General features: G+C 46.4%; 1 protein-coding gene across 1 annotated transcript in view; it reads right to left on the bottom strand.

The window, feature by feature from the left end:
* Positions 1-17,603, bottom strand: part of GRIN3A (glutamate ionotropic receptor NMDA type subunit 3A) — a 610,101-nt gene extending 592,498 nt beyond the window's left edge. Inside the window, exon 1 of the mRNA XM_078677625.1 lies at positions 16,812-17,603. Coding sequence (XP_078533751.1) covers positions 16,812-17,603 — 792 coding nt within the window. The remainder of the gene's footprint in view (positions 1-16,811) is intronic.
* Positions 17,604-22,430: the final 4,827 nt, after the last annotated feature.

Raw genomic sequence — 22,430 nt, 5'->3', positions numbered from 1 at the left:
TATGCATCATGTGTTTTCTTTCCTCACACCTCTGAATGTGTTGTTTATACATCATGTGTTCTGTTCTTGCCTACACCCCTAAATGTATTTTATTCTTAGGTGGTTGTTCTTTCCAGTACAGGTGGTCCTAGTGAGGCCCTGGTTCCCTGCGTCAAACTCTCCTAAGGTGGTTAGGGTTGCGTAGGTGGTACTTACCTGCTACCAGTAGTTACTGGTTGTGTGCTATATTTGCTAATTTGTGCTACAGTGATTTTATACCCTATCTAAGTTCTAGAAGTGCTATTTCTAAAAGTGTTGATTCTGACAGTGGCCCATGTGGCCCTGTCCTGTACATAATCCCTTGTGAATATTGCCCGTGCCAGGTGGCACAATGTACATGTGTGATTTCTATCTGATGTGTTTTGACAATACAAAAGTTATTTTAATATAACCTTGTGTGGAGTTCCTTTTGTGGTGTGCCTAGGAAGTTGTTGCTGTTGTGTGCTGGCGCAAATGCTTTACACATTGCCTCCGGGATAAGCCTGTCTGCTCGTGCCAAGCTACCAAGGGGGTGAGCAGGGGTTATCTTGGCGTGTGACTCCCTTGCCCTGACTAGAATGGTGGTTTCTGCCTTGCTTTGGCGTCAGCCTTAGCCTACCAGAAATAGCCAGTTCTAACAATGACCCTAGTGCTTGCTAGATAACTGTACTTAAGACTGCCGTATAGTTCTAAAATATAGCAAAATTAGGTTCTGACAACCTTTGGGCACTGGCTTTAGTGGGGTCCCTTGAGCTTTTGGCCCTGGGCAATTTCACCTGCTGCACATTCAAATTATGTGCCTTTTAACAACTGCAATTGTGATTGCTTGCATAGTAGTCAAATATAGTAATATTATGTGTTTAGAGTAGTTCTTACAACATTTGGGCCCGGTGCTACTGCACCTGTTGCACCATTCAAATCATGACCCTGTTGTCTGCAAGGTAACTGCACTTGTTGCTGCCTGTTTAGTAGTAAAATATAGCATAGCTCTTGTATATCACCTTTATTTTTAATGCGCAATGTTTATGACATTTAGAATTTGATCATAATGACCAAATAGAATAAAATGAAAAAATCCATCTGATAATGCCTACAAAGGGGAAAGAAAGGTACTGAGGTATATATAGGAAATGCAACAAACGTTCTAAGGCTATAGCATCTGCTTTAACCCCTTCACTGCGGGGCTGATTCCCCTGCTGTGCTGTGGAGGGTGGGCGTGCACAGCACCCAGGTGCTCATGACAAGCTCAGCTCGTCATGAGCCACGGTGCTCGTGTGCTCATGAAGAGCTGAACTCAACACGGCCACACCCGTTTCCTTAGAACGCTCAGCACAGCAGGGGAATTATCCCTGCGTGTGAGCGTTCTAACGGGCATGACGAGCTCAGCTCGTCATGAGCATGGGAGGGGTTAAACAACTAATAAATAAAATGCAAGTATTCCAGAAGCTTTCTGTCTTTTCCATCGGAAGTGATCTTATCTTGACAGGGAATGGGCGTAAACAGTGTGAACAACTTAAGTAGAAGTCTTGTAAATGCATGCAGCTAGAGGAAGTTACAAAAAAAGTACCACAAAAAAGCGAATGAACACAGTAATTCGGCTTTGGGAACTGATAAGAGCCCCCTTTTAAGATATATTAAATATAAGAGATTTCACAAGCACAGTGCAAGCGCTGTGCAGGCGAAACCTGAAAAAGAGACTCTCAGACTCACTCTTCAGTATGCTCCTGGACCTGTGGATATGACTGAAGATGAACTGCCCTGCTGCTTGAGGCTTCCCCTGCTGTCTGAGAAAGAAGACTGGATCTGCACCCTTAATTTCAGGTTGAAGTGACCCTAAAGGTCAGTTGATTGGCCTCCTATTCTAAGCTACAAGGACACAATCCCAATAGATCTTCCTCAACTGTCTAGCTGGCATGAACCTGCCTGAGCCTTGCTAGCCTCTGCTGCAGTGAGTACCTGATCCCCAAGAGGTGCCTCCCAGTTCCTAGATCATTGATGTGGCATCAGTTGTGCGCCTTCAAAACAAAAAGGAGAAGCCCTGAAGTTTTGGGCTCTGAACAACTACGAATGGGCCCGTTCATGCTAAGATATTACTGCCTGCACTGACTACCAACACAAAGCTCCAATGAACCTGACTCTTCGCGCTACAATGACCACCAGCGATGACTGCCAGCGGGAAATCTGCACTTCGCGCTACATAATCGACAGTCATCCATGGTGACCACCAACAGGAAGCTCCAGCAACGAATGTTAGTGATGCCCAAAAGAATCTTCACACTACAGCAAAAACTATCTGCAACGCCCAGCCTCCTCTTGCGCTACAGCAACGACTATCTGCTGTTGTTCTCCCTGCTCCTCGTGGCTTTCTCACCATGAACAGATCTCTTCACCTGGACTTTAGGAGGTAACTTTTTCAGTGGGACTAACCTGGTCCCTGTATCCATCGTGGTCAGTCTGAACTTGATACTTTCACCCATCTTCCATGACCAAATAACCGCGAGTGGAGCTTTGCACCTTTAGGCGCTATACCAACCTTGCATTTTTTACATTGCATATCTCCGGTTCTACTGATTGAATTTTTGTTGTTTTGATGTCAAATAATGTATTCAATTTTACTCTATTTTTCAAAATTGGCATGGGATTTTTTTGTTTTGTGTTTTCACTTTAATACTGTTTGAAGTGCGACATAAATACTTTACACATTGACTCTATGTTAAGTCTGAATGCTTCCGTACCAAGCTACCAGAGGGTTAAACACAAGTTAATATAGTGACTTTTTGTCGTTGACCCTGACATGGATTGTTGATAGTATATGTGCCCAGACTTGGGTCTCTGGCTCACTTTGCCACTAGATTCAAGCTAGCCTGGTATATGAGAGGTGTTACCCCTAAACTGGTCCTAAGATACGTGTTTCCGGTCCAGGGAGGACCTGACTGGCAGTTCGGGCTGGACTGTTCCCATGAGGCACAGGGTCAAGACTGAGTTGCATATGACTGGGTCCAAAGTGGGGTGGCGAAGTGAGCTAAAGAACGATGATGGATTCAACCCAAATCTGTCACTGGGGCGAGTGTCTGAAAAGTTTCAGCGCTCCGTCCATCATCTCTTTGTGTTTGCCCTGACATGGATTGTGCCTGTTGCTTGACTAGGTTTTTGCCCCCCTCAATTAAACACCCACTTTTCACACATGCAATATGTAAAGGCTGTCTAACAAGATAACATGATCAAGCTCTGATGGCCGACCGTATCGAAGGTGGTGGAGAGATATAACAGGACCAAGGCTGCATTTTTGCCCTGACCCTCTGCTTGGTAAAGTTCATCAAGATCTGCTGTTACCTCAGATGTCATGCTATTGAAAGGTCAGAAGCCTCCTTGTAGCATGGAAAGCACTTTGTCCACCAGAAGGTCACTAAACTTGAATTTGTGTCTTGTTAACCACAGATGGACCTTTTTGTGATTGTCAACATGTGGACTACTTTGCATTATAAAGAAAAATTACTATGGTACTGTGATTCCTATAGGAAAAACAAGGTATATAACATAAGGACTTTAGGTGCTACTTAACTCTGAATCACCTCGAAGAAATTCCCTATGATTCTGGTATGAAGCCCCTTGGCTGTCAAGTTTATGTATTTTACAACCCAATGAAGAATAAAGACACATTTTAACTGGATCCCTGTGTTTGTGAAAATACTTATGTTAGAATGGTATCCCTCCAGAAGTTGGACTAATTACCAACAGAGTATGTGTTCAGGGCATTCCTCTCTTGGTGAAGTTACTCCTTTCAATGAGTTCTTGCTGGACTCTTAGATTTCCAAGAGACCTATTTTGAAATTGAGGAGATAGGAGAAGATTAATGTTTCATCACATAGCTTCCATCAAGCATGGTATTTTAACAAGCCTCAGTTCCAAAGGCCTCTTATTAAATGATTTGGGAAGGCGCTTCTATAGGAAGCATTACATTATACTGTGGGTCTCTCCTGTATTTGCTGCGCTTACTGCTGTATTGGACAAAGTCATAAGAACTATCTTATTATAATGAGTTGTCCTCGCAGCCACCAAATTCCTGCATATCTCTTGTCAAATAAAATCAGAATAATATAGCTGTACCTGCTTTGCCTAAATAGATTACAAATGCATACTGTATCATAAAGACCAAGGCTGGACACACATACATTTAACACCTACAGCTTTTACTGTCTGTACATTCACTGTAATTACCTAACTTATTTAATTAAAAACCTGGGGGCATATTATCAAGAACAGGCGATAAAATTATCACTGTTTTATCGGCAGGAAACTGCAGCTAAAGCGGCGATAATGGGCTTGATAAAATGCCCTTGTGAATTCCCATAGCAGCCCAGGTTAACACCAGAACCTGGGCTCCTATGGGAAATCACAAGGACATATTATCAAGCCCATTATCGCCGCTTTAGCGGCAGTTCCCTGCCGATAAAGCGGCGATAATTTTATTGCCTGTTCTTGATAATATGGCCCCTGGATTTTTATTTTAGGTGTGTATATGGCCAGCTAACATTGATTAAAGTATCCCTCCATGTACTGCAATTACTCCCAAATGCTTACTGCTACCTTGTGAATAATCAGTATAATGTCTTGGGACAATATGCCTTCTATTCACAGATCACTTGTTTTCCTACCAAAAGATTGTGAAGCCATCAGGGATTCGGCTAAATCCAAGAAATATCAACAGTAAGAAGCACTATGTGTGACTTCTCTTCTATGTATTTCTGATGCAAATAGGCAGCGGATAATGACTACCCTTTCCAATATTCCCCTGGTCCACATTTTTGATGGAAACATTTAAAATGGCACAGACTTTATGAAAATCAAAAGGTTTATCAATCTGAAACACAAAATGGGATGTCCTATCCAGTTACACGCAAACAGTGGTCCTCAAAGTGAAAGAATAGCTGCTTTGTCTAAAACTTGTATCATCTCGGCTATCAATAATAAGCACAGATGAATTGCTCCCGCACTGTGGCAAAACCCACATGATTTAAAGATATCACTTTAATATCTTCAATGCATTGCTCCAGATACTAGACCAACTAGCACAAATTCATGCTTAGAACAAATCAAATTCATGCAAAGAGTTGATATGAACCCTTCTTGTGCTTTGCAGCACAAGGCGATTCAGGGAGAATTAATTGTGTGGGAATCAAAAACTGATATCCTTTGAAATCTGTCTCCCAGTCACACCCAAACATCTACAATACAGGTTTCATAGCTACACAGTAGAAGATATTGCCAAGCAGGTCAACTGAGGATGATCAGTGTCTAAGGTGATCACCTCTGGAGGTGCATAATGTGCTGCCCACGTGCACTTAATTAAAAACAACTCAGTTAAACTCAACTCAGATCAATTAAACCAAACTTAACTCAGCTCAACTCAGTTCAACGCAACTCAAATAAATCCGACTCAAATAGTTACGCTCAGCCCAACTTAACTCAGCAGAATGTAACTCATCCCAGCTCAACTCTTATTCCATTGAAGTCTATGGAAGTTATTTGTTCATCTACATAAAGAATGAGAAACGGGGTGTCTCATCAACACTAGAGGTGGAGGGCTGCATCTGCTCGTTGATGTCTCATGGGAAACAGTGCTGAATTTGTAAAGTAACAAGTGCCGGTGCACATAGCACTGCTAAGAAACCCACGGCTGAGGTAATAATTGTCAGAGCCCGCAGGGGGATGTATGACATTACAACGCATGCTTTTACCACGCATGCCTTTACAACGCTGTTTTTACAACGCATGCCTTTACAACGCATAGTGCTTTGGGGCGCTGGATAGTGAATAGTTTAATTTAGTATTCCAACTCCATCCCCGTGGATAGTAGGGAAGGTGTTGGATAGTAAATAAACCTATTAACTATCCTAGAGCGCCCCCCAGCGCAATGCGTTGTAATGGTTTGCGTTGTAAAAGTTGCGTCGTAAATGCACTGCATGGTAAAAGTTGCGTTGTAAAGGATGTTTCCCCCCGCAGGGGGGTCTCCTCCACTAGGGCGGAGGAGCGTCACGCCACTGCTTCTCGTAGTGCGAGAAGCAGAAACATAAAATGGTAATATCTTTCCGTTATTACCATTTTATGTTTGGTTGCGGGTGGGCACATGAGCGGGGCAGCTTAGAGTCAGAGGAGCGGAGGAGTGGTGTGTCTGCCCACACCTAAATGCACAAAGACCTCTTGGTCGGCGCCCTTGGGCCACCCAAACCAGTCTTGAGCACTCTGCCTTTTCTCCATGTAGGCTGCATGCAGCCTACATGGAGAAAATGGCCTCCGCATTAGCCACTAGCTGGTCGACGTCCCGGCCAATCACAACGCTGCTTGAGCAGTGCTGTGATTGGCTTAGGGGAGAGAAGGAGCTTGGCTGCCTGTTTCTGCTTCCTGTTCCTGGAGAGCAGGAGAGCAGTGAAGATGCGGAACCCGGCCGGCGGAGGCAGGAGAAAGGTAAGTTTAATTTTTTTTTATATATAAATGAACCCCCGTGGATAACCTCCCCACCAGCAAGTCATGCGGCAGAGGCTGCCAACTACCAGGGCTGCTTAGTCCTGAATTCACGTCAGTCCTTTTCAATCCACTGCCAGCTCCCTGCCTCTTTGTCTCACTCTTGCTGGCTGCTCATTTCTCACTTGGTGACGGATTTTCCGTCTTTCCCTTTCTCCTTCCTTCTTATTTGGGTGTTTTTCCTGCTGTTCTTCTTGGATAATGTCTCATGAGGAGGAATAAGGGCCAGTCCCCAAAAATGAGTGGCAGTAAACCACAGGCAACCACCAGCTCAAATTAGCACTGATAGGAGCAATGGTAATGGCAAACATTTGCCAACATTATGCTATGTGACTATGGTACATTGCATGTTCTCTAGTATTACTTTTTGACATGTAACATTTAAAGACTTTCAATATGTGTCAATTTGATCACTCAAAAATCTCAAATGGGGAGAATATGAGTCTTTTATTGTATCTGCTTCCTGTTATATTGATAGCACTCTGCCTTTCACTTATCAATTCATCAATCCATCCATCATTTCACTCATCCATCCACCTATTAACTTGCCCATCATCCACCCTTTCACTCATCCACCCTTTCACTCATCCATCCTTTCACTCATCCATCCATCTTTTACCCATCCATCTATCCTCCCACCCATACATCCATCTATTTACCTTTTTTCTCATTCATCCTGCCACTAACACATCCATCCATCCTTTCTCTCACGATCCATCCATCTTTTCTTTCATCCATTCACCCTTTCACTAATCCATCCATCCAGCCACCCACCCATCCTTTCACTTACTTACTAACTCACATTTTCACATTAATTATGAGCTGAGCGTTTGTCTGCAGGGTTGCAGACAGAAGAGACCCATCAAGAACTCCACCCTCGCTGTAGTTCCTGAAGCAAGGGGTGGGTAGGGGAGGTTTTACTGTGCCCCTCCACATAGGCAATCTGAAAAAGTGGGAGGCATAAGTCATGCATGATGCACAGTGCCAGGACTTGAGGTGACTGTGACATGGTGTTGTTTGCAGAGCTAGCAGTAGCATGGGCGTTTTTTGCACTTCCGTGTGACAGAATACCCTGCCCTAGACTGGGGCTGGAGGAGGCCACCACTTGCTTTGCACCCCAGACTGACTCATTGTCATTCTGTATATGGCAATCAGCCTGCATACAGAATGACAGTGGGTGGGGTGGGGCTGTTCTTGTACTCAGAAGAGGAGTGCGAACCGGCCCCATCAGGGAGCTGAGGCTTCTTGCAGGGGAACAGCTCTGCTCCCTGAAGGCCTAACATTACGGACAAAAGACGTCCATAAAAGGGATTATCACGGACAACGGACGTGAGTTTCAAATTACGGACGGTCCATGAGATTTACGGACGGTTGGTCACCCTAGGCATATCAATTTCTCATGCATTTGAAAAGCTTTTATTTATGTCTTACATTTGTAAAAAATCAGGTCCTTTAAAAAGCAGAAGCCAATAATCCACGTATGAAATGTTTAATTTGTGCCGGTGGTTTTCAGTGGGCACCACTGTTACTTATTTCAGTGGACCGGACACTTTGCCACCTCCTGCACTGCCCAGGTCTACAGCAACACACATTGGGCTCAAAGTGCTTCAGACCCCCCCCCCAATTTACTTGTTAATGTGGCTTTGTTGTTCTTCCACCCTTTCTTAGAGCCCCTGCATCTTCACTCTGCCGGTTGCTGGAAGAAGTAGATCCCTCCCCCCGAAATTTCTATTAGCCACCCAGCCCCTCCGCCCCCCCCCCCAAAAAAAAAAAATCACACTATATGCACCTCTGGTCGGCAGCTGCCTTAATTTACAGATGAGTCTTTACTTTACTTTCACAATCGGCCATAGGAGTAGAAGAAGGACAACCAATGCAGTGACCCTTTGCCATTGAATGTATTGGCAGCCCTAATTTTATTTCCACAAAAAACAACAGTGGAAATAAAAGAAGGACGGTTGCTCTCCTGCTGGATGGTGTGCATGCTGCCTACTGGCCAGGAAGTACTGGCAAAAGGCGGGTATATGACACATGATGTCAGAGGAACGGGACAGTAAAGGCACTTCAGATGCTTCCAGGACATATATGTGATCAAAAAACACGAGTAAGGTGAGGCCTGCACTCCCAGTTCACTCACTAAGCCGCCTCACTCCTCAGAATACTTTTTAGGATTACAATAATTTTATTTTTAATTAAGCACTGTTGCATTCACTACGTTTTGTCAGAAACTTTTGCTAAATCAGCACTTTTTTCTTTTACAAATTAACAACGCAGAGCAAGAACACTTGGGGCCTCATTTATGAGGCCGTGCGTCACTTTTACGCTGCCAGTGCGTTACTTTTTCTGACGCACAAGCAGCGTAAAAAATGTGCCTTGTTGCACCATATTTACAAAGTGACACATCTAGGTAGATGCGTCACTTTGTAAACCCCTGCGCTACATTATACCTACGCCAGGTATAATGTATGCAGGGGGGGGCGTTCTGACGCAAGACAGGGTCATAGAAGTGACGCAGTGAAATCTATAAGATTTCACTGCGCCACTTCTAGGACACAAATGCGTCAATTTCTTACACCTGCCTCACAGCAGGCATAAGACTGATGCAGGTCCTTTCACATGGGGCTTGCCCCATGTGAAAGGACACATTGCTGGAGTTGCGTCACTTTTGTGACACACTCCAGCAACACATCACTTTTGTGCCATACAGATAAATCAGAAATACTGATACTGTAAATATGACGCAACATTGGTCTCGCAAGGAGGGCGCAGTGAAAAGTGACGCATCGCTGTTTTCATGCAGCGATGCATCACTTTTCATAAATGAGGCCATGTGTTGTTTAGCATCGTCCCCTCCCATTCACCCTCTCAGTACAGATCGACTGCATTTCCTTCAGGCTATACGTGAATTATACAAATTACCTTAATATTTGATTTCAGTTATGCAGTGTAATTTCACGAGAGGAATAACCTCTCTTGGCACCTACTGTGCACTGCAGTGCATTGCGTCTGCTCTATACACGGCACGGGGAGGCTCGTATATCTCTCCCGGGCCGCACTGGTGGCAGCATCACGGTGATCCATCAGCGCGCGCTGATCAGCCCCGGGCGATCCTGGGAGCGTCGCAGTGCATATAATGTAATGAGGTGGGGTTTCCCTTCCAGGCAGAACTGAGAGGGATTCACTGGCTATGAGCACCATATAATGTGCTCCTGGAGACGGGTGCTGAATGCCTCAGCTGTGAGACAACTGTATTTGAAGGAAGCATTGATTAGCTAAAAGTTTCGCCCACTGTTGAATGCTTAAGTTGTCTTAACAAATCCCAATTTTTATCAAGTACGGTGCAACTGGTTTATTAACACTACGAGCCAGTGCTTAATTTGTGAAAAAAAGTTTGAGCAAGAGCCCTTGTCAGGAGGTCACTGCAGCTTTGATTACCAATTACCCCCACCAACACTGCCAATGACAGTACCAACACAATCACTATGCATCACACTCTGGCAAGTGTGACAATTCAGAGTGTTCCAGACCCCCCAAACCTAGAACAATGGCGTGGGTGGTAGGCATTATTATTTTTCAATGTACATTGAATTATTAAACACTGTTATTGTGCTCAACTCAAAATTAGACAAACAGGGCCACCATGTGGTGGTCTGTCAGTAGTGCTGGGGTTGAGAAATAAGTCCAGGTGTCGAGTTCCGGAAACTACTGTCTCAAATTAAGCACTTCTCTGAACAGAGGTAAATAACACTCCATTGAAATGCTGCAGTTGTCTCCACCAATCAGGTGTGCATGGGTACAGTAATAGGTGTTAACGCTTTGAGCAAAGTGGTAAGATAGTCGCAACTAATTCAGAAGGTTTACCAAGTGGAGGGTAACTGCTGTTGATTGCCTGCATTCTAAACTGTTGGAAAGGGTGTAGCATAGGGGTTCTTAACCTTTTGACTTCTGTGGACCCCACTTAATCATTATGGGAATCTGGGGGCCCCCAATAAGTAATTATTGGAAGCCGACGACCCTGACTTTAACATTTTCGATAAGTTGAACTACAAAACAATTCAGAAAAAATACTGAAACAAGCATTCCTTACACAAATCTACCAACTATGAAATATGTTGTTTAATTTACAGACAAGTAGGAAAAAAACTAATTTCCTGCATTTGGGTGTTATTCTGGTCAGTGATGTGATTGAAATGGGCTGGTACTATCCAGTAAGGAGTACCAGCACTTTTTTTATTTTGATAGGGAGAGTACCAGCACTTCTCACGGTGGACGCTAATACTTTTAATTGGAGAGTACCAGCACTTCTCTGAAAACCAGCAGGTACTATGGTACAGAGTACCTGCAGTTCTATTTTTCCATTTCAAGCACTGATTCTGGTAGTACTGAGATGAAACATTTTCCCAGTCACTTTTAACCTGTTAAAAAATGACAGAATATTATTATTGTTTTATTCGATTAAAAATATGATCATTGACATCGTAGGAAAAAAACACAACACATCAAAATAAAAACAGTTAATGTACATTAAAAGAATATTATCAAAATATCCATTGAAGAAAAGGTTTAAAATTCCTGGAAAAACACAGTAGGCTAAGTCATCCATTTGGACAAATTAAGCTATGTAGACCCAGCCATTTTCGTAGGCTAAATTACTCCTCCAAGCAAATAGCAGGAATCTTGAGATGGCAAACACTAGCCAACGCGTGGTATCAGATTTAAAAATGCCTATAGCTTCCGAATGACACCTAATAGAAAGCATACCACAAACAGGGGCTATCCAGGTTCTTCTATTGTCAGCAGAGGATGGGCAGCAACAGAGAAAATGCTCAAGTGTCTCGGGTACAGCAAGTCACGATGGACACAGTACATTAACCACCACATTTCCCCAGCTACTTCTCTTTGTGTTTAAAGGAATTATTCCATATCTAAGTTGGGTATACAGAGCTCGTGCCTGTGGTGGCTCGATGTCGTCCAAGAAGGACTCAAAGCCATAGCTGTCCTTAACATTTATAAACCTCACAGTTAAAGTGCCATGCGCAAAATGTTCAATACTTTCCGAGAACATCAGTACCCAGAACCTTTTTTTAACAAGAGGTACCAAGGATTTAGTAATGGTCCCAGGTTCCTCCCAAAGCTGCCCCAACCCAATTTTTAAAAAACATTCCTTAATCTTTTTGCACCACTTGATTCGACCAGTTTGCCTGTGCAGTGCAATCAGCTCAACCATGGCTTCTTTCAGTGGGACCTTTGTGTTACTTGTCCACACCCTTATCCAAAATAGGAGGGCCCAAAGAATGGCAAAATATTCAATAGATTTTAGGCCAAGGTCTAGTCTTAGTAGCAGAAGTGGTGTATTCACTGGCAAGTTTGTAATAGCTCTAATACATTTGTTCTGGTAGTTATGTAGTTAGGACTGTAAGATTTTCCAATCCCCATAACTCGGCCCCATAAAAAGCCGCTCCTAGACCTTTTGTCCTGTGCAGTTCTCGGATACGTGAGATGGGCCGGTAGGGAGAGGCCCTAGCCCTACGTACTAGGGTACAATCTACATGCTGGAGGGTCAAGGTGCTCTTTGCCAGCTGCGCATTCCAATTCAGCCTATCACTGATGCGAACTCCCAAATAGTCAAAGGTCTTAACTTGCTCCAAAACTTGCGTACCCAACGCAAGTTTGCCCTTGCTATATTTCTAGGGATTAAAGGACATATACTTAGTTTTGGAGCAATTTTTTCTAAGCCCTTTTCTTTACAGACCGTAGCAGATTTATTTAGTAGGTTTTGGATTCCTCTAGGTGTTTGAGCAATAAGCAGAGTGTTGTCTGCAAATAGCAGACACAGCACTGTTCTCCCTGCCAGTTTCGGAGGGACACCATCACAATTAAAGAGTTCACCAATTAGATCATTGATATAGAGGGTGAATAATGTCGGAGTAAGGACACAACCTTGGCGTACGCCTTTCTGAACCAGTATGTTATTGGTCAGGCTGCTATCGGAGTTCCATCTAACCTTGGCACATGTGTCATGGTGTAGCCGAATCAGGATTCTGACTAAATAATGATTGCAAAATGTGCTGCATACATTGAATATTTTGGCTTTTCTTGCCTCATAAGTTTGTCAAACTCGCCACATCATGTGGGCCTCCCTGGCCACATAATTCCAGTGGCTCTGCCTACAGCCTTTCATCACATGTTCTCACTTTTGCAATTAAGAGCAAGTCAGCAAGGTCACCAAAGGACGGTGCAGCGTGTAAAGACTATTGCATGCTCTTCCAGCCGCTGACTTATGCACTGTGGCAGCTGCAGCTGATGTGATGGATAGAGGGGGCGTGTTTGCTGTGCAGAGCTTGTCTGAAGTAGCTGTTAACTGCTGCACAAGTCCATTTGTTTCTGTCAAAACCGGTGAAAGGCCCTATGAAGGATTTGTGTTTGCACCATCCAAGCATCCATGTCAGGGGAAAGGACTTTACGGAGGCAGGGAGTGCTTGCAGATAGTTCCTGGATGAAAACAGTTCTTGGCTCAGATATTGTGGCCGTGCAAAGTGATGCAAAACTAAACAAAGTCTTTGAAGAGTGTTTACTATCCAGGACAAAGGCGCTCAAGGTGTTTTGCGCTGGAAAGGTCCCCTTATGCAGCACGAAAACGCATGCACTGCCCTACATCGTGTTGTGTCTAGGGGGTGTCACTGGGGCAGAGCAATGCAAATACCCATAGGTTTGGATTTCAAGCCTAATCTACTAAGATATCCTGATTGAGCTTTCCCTCAAAAACGAAGACCTCCTCGGACAAGGGAGGGTGTATTTATTTCCCAAAAACACAGCACACATCTAATGCATGGGATAATGTTGTACTGGAAGGGTGCGCTTCCAGCTCTAATGTTTACTAGACAGTGCACTCTCATCAGTACACCACGGTGACGGCTCTGTCCCGTGTAAGCTAGCCTGCTGCGTGCCATCCCTCGAGATGACAGCAGCATCAGGCCAACGTTTGTAGATAATGGCCCTGCGCAATATTTGCCCCCTTGCGCTGCGCATGGAAGCAAAGTTAGCTGCTGCGCTGTATGAGTAATTAGTAACTCCGGGCCCCCGTTTCTAAATGGGATTTTTGTAGGACGAGAGCAGGGCACAAAAGCTAAATAACAGTGGGGTGAAATGTGCAGACATCTAGTACACCCACAAAGACTGCTCAATGGAGACCCTTAAGGGTGTAGGTAAGGCTTTTTGAAAATCAAGTGGAATGTAAGCAAGGGCAGGCGCCCTCAGTAGGGTCTGAGATGCTGGATTTCAACCAGCTTTATATCTGTTATTGACTAATGGCGCTCCAAGCCTTTGATCCACAGTAAGCTCAAAGGTTGAACTCGCTACACTGTGCGCACTGTCAGGGCGAGGAGGGCGACTACCCATTCTGAGGAAAAAGAAGGGCGTTAAAGAACGACAGATACATCGCCACCTGTTTTGAGTTGCCTGCTTGACTCAATCCGTCTCTAACTGCACGAGGGCGGGAATGCACCGGCGGCTGCATTCAACCCATCAATGCAGCATTTCATGCTGTGTTACCAGCGGGTTGTTGATTTGCCCACAGAAAATAGGCGACAAGGGTCTCGCGCCTTTTTACCTGGCTAAGTGAGTGCGGTCCGTGGGTCTCTGTCGCCCGCCTATGTCTCCCTGTCCCCGGGTATGAGTCAGCACCTCTGGGTGCAAGCTGCAAAGGGCTGCACGGTGTGATTGCAAGGGTGCCGCGTGCCTTAATGCATGAAAGGAAATGTTGGGTGGGTGGATGAATGAGTGAATTGATGGATGGATTGATGTATTGATACCCTGTTGCTGCTGTAGCAAAGGACGGGGATATCTGGCGTGCTGCTGGCACTTCGCATCTCGGGGCGCCGGTGCCACTCAACCTGCTGCAAACACAGTTGCTCTCCAGGGGCTGCATAGACATGTTTAGGTAAAAGTATTTTAATCGGATGTAGCGCAGACTGCCGCACTGTGCACGAGGCTGAATTATGACACCTCAAGAGAGTTACGGTTGCACCACAGGTGCACGGAGCCACGCGCCCGATTACAGCGCGAGCGTCGGCAGAGCGAAGGGAGATCTTGCAGTGCACAGGTGCAAAACAAAGGCTGACACTCATGGAAAGTGGGTGTTCTCGACGTGCTTTGAGTCTGAAAATGTGCAGGCGCCGAGTCGGATCTATTGTATCCGGCGTGTTATGGTTGGCACCTGAGCTGCCTCTCAAAAAACGGGACCATGCAAAGGTAACCTGCCTTTACCACGTGTAAATCACAATTCTGCAAGCACTCTGCTCTAACGTGTCCCTGAGAACTGCACCTGCTGTCTGCAGTTGCAGCCTCCCCCACGTCACCCCTACAGCTGTTTGAGGCATATGTTTAATTGCAAAATCCACACTAATTAACCAGACTTTAGCAGTCTGTGGATCCTGATCTCCTCAGCCTTGCCTCCAACTAGAGGCTACACTTAGTCAAGGGCGTACCGTGCAGCCTGCAGTGATCAGCAAGGTCTATCGCCCGAAGAAGCGTTCAGGATTCAACAGTTGGAAGAGTTCAGACAGCGTCCTTTCAGGGGTGCTTGGGGCTCCTGGGCGTGCAAGGGTCGCCTGGGCGGGGTCTGTACGCGGCTCCCAAAGATAAACGTGGAGAGGACACAGTTGGCCTCATTTAAATGTGAGGAATAAAGCAATATATCTGCACTTAAATGCATGTAAAAGGGGTCCAACGGGAAGAAAGTCGGTGTAGGGGGTGCTCTTGAGCCATCTATGACTCGCTGGGTTGTGTTGCACGCTCGCTGCTGGCACGCGATGTGAGGTGCAGGTCACGAGTAACAATTTCAACCATGTCGACCCCTTCAGAAGTCGGCAAACGAGAACCCTCCAGAGGTATGAGGCGCAAGGCCATGTACAAGACATCTAGCTATTCTCTGTGATTAACCCAGAATGGTGGAACCGCCTGCAAAACTTGGCGGGACCCTTGAATTGAATTGTTGATGTACCCAGTCACGTCATCTCGTGGATATACAAACATGTCTTACTACGTCTACGACACCTCAAGCTACAGCATCTGTGTTCTGAAATATAACCCACACGAATCCGTAAAAACACAGGAGTATCTCTGGTGTTCCAAGAGCCACAGCGGGAGCCCTGGGTGCTCCAGGGCTCATGAAGGCTTCGCACTTCTTGGGAGGTCTCGGTGTCGCGAGCAGGAACGCTGTGACGCTGGGAAGGGCTCGCCGTTTGCTGCTGCACTGCTTTATCTGAGGTTAATGCGTTCAGCACCCTGGACAGCGATCAGTCACTAGTATGCACTGGAGCTGCACTGCTCGGAGCTGTCCACGAGAGGTTCAGCTGCAGGGCTAGACTGGCCTGTAGGGCCACCTGGCAGTGCCAGGAGGGCTAGCATGACAGGTCAGGATGTGGGCGTGGTATTTGGTTGTTTGGGGGGGGGGGGGAGGGAGGTTTTCATTGTTAATTTCCCTGGTTTTACCTCCAAATTTGCCTGCAGCAAACACAAATGCGCAATCTCCCGTGCCTAGTTGCAAACAGATCTACAGCATTTCTTTGCAAGTTTACAACTGCCCTGATTTGAAAATGCAGGATGCAAATCTTTGCAGTCTCCCATACTTCGCAAATACAGCATCTATAAAGCATCTCTGTAGACGTTCAGAACTGCAACGGTGGGGCACTTTTTAGCTGCCTGATTCCCTGTTGGTGGTGACTTTTATTTTGGTGCCTGGGCCTATTTTCTGACCCGACTCTGTGCAGCTGGAAGAAAAGTTATTAATTATGTAGAAGCCGTGAGCAACTAAATAAGCCATTGCTCCTTTTATTCTCAAATTTCAGTTTTTGTATTTTAAATGAGTGTGTCTTTCAATACGTCTGTAGATAATAATAATGTATTTCATTTCTTTCAGGATTCGCTAAATGACACAAACATCCCAGGATTCTCTAAATGACACAAACATTCCAGAACTGTACAGCTGCTGGGTTCACTGAGCTAACACCCTCCCCTTTGACTGTTTCTGTCCAAATGAATACACTTTAAGATTGAACGTAAACATAATGATACGTCACGGGCCAGTAGTAGAAGACAAGAATTCATCACGGCAAGGGGCTTGCCTCACGGCTGCCTGCTGTAAAAAAGTAACCGCAGTGTTCCTTAAAACAAAAAAGGGGGTTTCCTCGGTGGCTTTGAGGGGGGCAGGGAGTTTCCTCAGGGCCACGGGATTTCCACAGGGGGTTTCCTCAAGGGGCAGGACTCCTTACCTCACTTGAACGCGGGAACTTGTTCCTCACGATGCTGACTACGGGGATCTGTAGAGTCGAGGAGAGAAATTCCAGTTCCAGCATCTCCCCCCGGCTCTGGGGGAAGGCCAGGATGGCACTGACCCCCTGCACCACCACCGTGTGACAGACGCTCTGCAGGAACGACACCGGGTCACTGCTCCAGGAGGAGCTGGTCGAAGAAAAGGGGAAGGCGGGCAGGTCCCCCAAGCCCGCTTCGATGGCCATCACCACTTCCAGGGACAAGTTGTAGGGCAAAAGCGCGGGCATCCGGTTCAAATTATCCACAGCAAAAAGAAGAGAGTCCCTGGGGAAGAGCATTTCATCCTCGCTCTCTTGGTTCCCAAATATCCCGGGGCCAAACCCCCAATTTTTTCCCAGCGTGGTCCCGATCCACTGCCGGCGTAGTTCCCTTTTCCCTCCGGAGAGGGCGCTGGACGCCCCTTCCCCGCGGTCCTTCCCGGTGACAGCCTCTCCCGGAGTCTCGGTCTCCTTGTGCTGCCTGTCCTGCCCGGTCTCCACCAGCTCTGTCCTGCGGGGCGGGACGTCATTGTGGAGCCAGCCTTGCAAGGTGTGCTGCTGCACCGGGACCCCCCTTGTCCTCCAGGGCTGGAGCTGCACCGCCCCGATCCTCACCGTGTGCCCGATGCGCTTCAGGATCTGGCAGGGCTGGGGGTGGGAAGACGAGCCAGGGACCCTGGCGAGCACCAGGGCGCAGGGGACCAGCAGGCAGAGCCTGCTCACCATCAACCACCACCAGCTCAGAGTCAACATCACTGGCAGGTGGGGGGCGAGGCAAGGAGTGGGAAGAGGGGGAGCAGCAGCCGGATCCCCTCTGAGCCCGGGTCTGGACTCACAGGCTACGGGCAGAGAGAAACTGCAACAACCTCCCCCTCATGGAAACTTCTGAGCACCGCTCACCTCCATACCAGAAGAAAAAGAAAAGAAAAAACCTTCACGAGCAACTATTCCTTTTTGTCGTGGAAGTCACCGTTTGTATTTGTCCAACCGACTCAAAGATGAGGGGCACCGCGGACAGGTATGTCTCCCCCTCTGACTCTGCTCCGGAAGTGTCATGATTGCTTTGCAGTATAATCCCATGGATCAGACGCAGCGCCCACGAGGCAGTTCTTTTCTTCTTAGGGCACCACCTCTCCAGCCAGGTGGTGCAGATGGCATCAGATGGCACACGGAGTCCAGCAGGTACTCCCCACGCTGCCCCCTCTCAGTGCGGCTTCATCTTCCCGCCCTGGGCTGCTTGGTGGTGACTTCAGTGGAGCTCGGGCGTCAAACTTGCTGCTGCTTGGCTCTTTCTGCTGCTGCTGGCTGCGGTCGGTCGCTTGGCTGCGCTAAACTCCCACTGATGCTGCCAACGCCGGCTGCAGCGCAGGTGGCTCAGAGCCCGGAGCAGCGCGCGCCACGGCGCATGCCGCGAGACGGGTGTCCGCCCAGGGTGGGAGGGACTACAGGTCCCGAGATGCCCTCTGCCGGAGGTTTGAGGAGCCCGGGGCTGCGAGAAGTCAAACACGAGTCCCCTGTGACGGCCCTGTTGTGCTGGACCCTGTGGTATAAACGTAATTAAGTTGCAAACAGTGGCTGTCACAGCCACATTTCACCGGCATGTTAAACACTGTCAAATGCTGTACGTTGAAAGGGGGTGTCTCGAGTCCAAGGCGCTGGGATTACACCCAAAGGAACGCGTATCTCATCTCTCAGCTGGAAGAAGTATGCCCCGGAAATAGCCGCTAGTACCCCTCGGTCATTTGAATACGATGAATTGTCCTGCCTAGTACCATGTCCAGTACCCCTGTCCAGCTGTGACGTGACACAAAGTCCAACCTATCCTGAAAGTTCGTTCAATGGGCAGCTGAAAGAATAGCCGCGTCTAGAATATTCTTTCATCATTCATCCATCCATTCATTCACGTTTAGCAATTACACCGCAGGAATCCCATTCAAGCATCTTTTGCTGAAGTTCCAGCATTTCCCTTTCTGCTGCCGCCGTGTTTCTGCCGAGGAGTGCCGCACACGTCCAGGAAAGGAAGAAGGCAGCGGTGTTATGAGGTGTTGATAGAAGAGGGCTTATGAGCCAGGAAGAGGTGAAGAGAGGGGGTGAGAGACGCAGGAGGGGACTGGGAGGAGTGTGGGGAGGGTGGGGCGGGTAGGCAGAGACATTAATTTCTTTGACTAGGATGGCAGGGGTGGTGTGTACATCCTTCGTGTTGAACGGGAAAGGGACTGGAGAAGTCTGAACTGCCCTTATAATGCTTTATTCGTAATTTAATTTACTAATTAAAAAAATTTCAATATACTTGCACTTTTCATGGAATGAAATTGGTTATAATTGTGAACGAATTTGGCTTAATGTTCTGCTTTTAAATTGCTCTGTTATAAGTAACAGTGCAATAAAATAAATACATTTACATTAATAAAAAAAACTGCTCTAAAGGAGGACATAATGTACAAGAGGAGTCCAGGAGTCGGCACTGGACGAAGGGAGTATGTTATAAGAGGGGTCACTGGGTAGATGGGAGTCGGGGAACAAAGATTAGAAGAGAAAAGGTTTGGTAAGTGGGAAACAGCAACGTTATGGGGGAGTAGGGTGGAAGAATGGGGCATGAAAAGACGGCTGGTGAAGAATCAGGTTACAGGTAAGGAGGATGGCTGTCGTCTGTGCTTAATTTGAGCCTGTGGTTTCTGGTGCTCGCACTGACATTTAATTGTCGGCACCGCGACCACGCTTGTGACAGTCTGCCACAAGGTGACGCTGTCTGGCTAATTTAGAGATGACCACAATAACAGTCAAATATTAATTCAATATACATTAACAATGACTATTACCTGTCACCCAAGCCATTCTTAAAGCTTTGAGGGTCTGGAATAGTCCGAATTGTCACACTTGTAGAAATGGGAAGGTTAGTTGTTGTGTTGTTACTATCATTGGCAGGATGGCAGGGGCGATGTCTGCTGCAAGCAGGAGTGGGTGCCTGACGAGAGTCCTGACACTTATTTTATTTACAAATCAAGCACTGGCTGGAGTGGACAAGTACAATGGAGTATTGTATTTAATTTAGCAGTTTCATATAGCGCTTTATGTGAGAACCAGATGCTACACTTTCTTTTTCTTCTTTTAGGTATGGAGCAGGTTGTGTATTTACCCAGAACCTCAGGAAGTTGAGCCGAAGTCAGGTTTTCAACCAAGTTTAAAGTTTCAAAGTCAGTGGCTTCAGCAGTTAGGCAACATCTCCTCCTGTAGTAGTTACGAGTTGGGTTGTGGACTGAGAGGGGTGGAAGCAGGAGTAAAAGTGATAGTAGAGAGACGTGATGAGTTAGGAATAGGGAGCCACTAGAGAGGAAGACAAGGGGTTGAGGTAGGAAAGATCTTTCAAGGAGGCGAGAGAGACCTTGCAGTAATGGTGGGATGAGATCTTGTGCTTTCCTTTGGAATGAGACGTCGCTGCGTTGGTACAGCTTCCGTAGTGATATGCCCATTCTGTTGATTGTGGTTACTCCAAAGGGGAGCAAAGTACCCCAAGGAGGAGAAATGAAGGGTCTGTGGGTTCAGTGGGGTCTTTAGGATTCTATGGGATTCTATGGGAGACTTGGGTACTCAACCACCCTATATGTTGGAATCTAAGGGTTCAATCTAGAGTGGCACTGGAGCAATCCAATAGATGATGCAGCTTCCCAAAACCACTGGTTCACATAGGAATCTATAGGGTCCACGTGGCAGGCAAAACATATAGGAAGATGTAGGGCCAGATGTATGAAACATTTTTGCTATGTACTAATCCCATTTTATTTATTTATTTATTTTAAAAATTTATAAAGCGCAGCATATACCCGTAGGTGTCTTGGCGCTGTGACTCTGCTAAAATTCTCTGACTGAGCATTTATCTACCTTAGGAAGTGGTCCCTGGACAGTTATTGGTCAAACAACCATGTTTTCAGCAGTTTCCTAAACTGAAATAACGAGGGTGAAGATTTGACCCTTATTCTCTTATTTTAAGAGCCAGAAAAGGATTTGCCACTCATAAAGTGAGATTCTGAACAAATATCTGTATCTGGAAGGGTCGTGTTGTATGCAACGCTTTCAAACATCAAATCAGTATCATAGGTACCTATGTTTAGCAACCGAAATTCAATTACAAAGCATTGAAATTTTGCCAAACCATAAGTTGGGGTGGTAATATATATTCAAAAGGAAAAGGGACTCTTTAGGAGCCTATACACACTGAAGATGGATGCTAATTAATTCAGTCACAATACAAATATTAAACAGATGGTGCTACCCACTTTGACCAAAAAAGGCACACATGTAGGTACACTGGGGCACTTGCAAATAAGCTGGCCTGCTTATTGTCCTGTGTGCCAGGTCACAACCTTTGCAATTGTGTCTGTGCAAGCCAATGTCAAGGCACTGGCCACAAATCAAAGATGGCAGGTTGCACCAAGCCCAATGGGGTATGGCTGAGCATACAAGAGTAACAGCTAATGTGATTGGTCATTTACCTAGGGACTCAAGGTCAATGGGTGCTGGCGAGCAGACGTGCAGGTGGAGCACAGCCCACTGGATAGTGCACCTACAGTGTAGAGGAGAATGGCAGATTTGGAGGTGGCCTGTTTGATATAAGTCTCATAAAATGAATAGGAAAACTAATGCAGTCAGTCACCATTGTTCGCTGCAATTCTGTCAACTATAAAAAAATTACGATGCGGGAGAGAATAAGGGTCCTGAAGGGGGCAGAGTCTGGAGAAGGGAGGTTGGTCCTGAGGTCCATCATAGCCTAAACAGACATGGTGGGGGCGGGAGACGACCATTACAACGCGGTCTTTACACCGCACTACCATTACGACGCGGTCATCACAACGCAATTCGTTACAACGACTTGCGCTGGATGGCGCTATATACTAAGGAATAGCATGATTTACTATTCCAACACCTTCCCTACTGTTATGTGGGCTGTAGTTGGATTACTAAATCATACTATTCCTAAATCCAGCGCCTACAGCGCAAGTCGTTGTAACGACTTGCGTTGTGATAACAGCGTTGTAATGGTAGTGCGGTGTAAACACCGCGTTGTAAAGACATACATCCGTGGGGGCAAGGCCAGGAAGATGGAAGGGGCTTTGTGCCAGCAGTAACTAAGTATCCACTGCTAACCACCCACAAAACACAAATGCTTCTGAAGCTGTCTTGTTTGACCATGGAATATGGAAGGTAATGGATCATGTATGTGCGGTGGCGACACACACAGGGACCGGAAACCTCCTCCAGATAGAAGTTTCTGGGTCGCCCTGTGTTCACCATCTTATATTGGCTCTTCAGTGGGTGACTGAGTGATGGAGTTCGAATATCATGTGACACATAGGGCCAGATTACGACTTTTGGCTGTGCGGGGTGGCCTGCCACCACAATGCGCCAAGAGCTGCTGCTGCCTGCTCTCTATATTACAAGTAATATTTATGTTGTGGTGAGCAGAAGGCATGGCGGCCCCCACGGCAGTGGTACTTTCAAAGGTGGCAGTGCCTTTAATAAAGGCACCGCAATGGGAACACCACACAGGTACCTGCATGACATGGACTATAAAGTCCATGCCGT

Source organism: Lissotriton helveticus, chromosome 2_1, assembly GCF_964261635.1.
Source record: "Lissotriton helveticus chromosome 2_1, aLisHel1.1, whole genome shotgun sequence".
NCBI lineage: Eukaryota > Metazoa > Chordata > Amphibia > Caudata > Salamandridae > Lissotriton > Lissotriton helveticus.
Note: the sequence above shows the minus strand (reverse complement) of the source record. Positions and strands in the feature narration are given on the sequence as shown.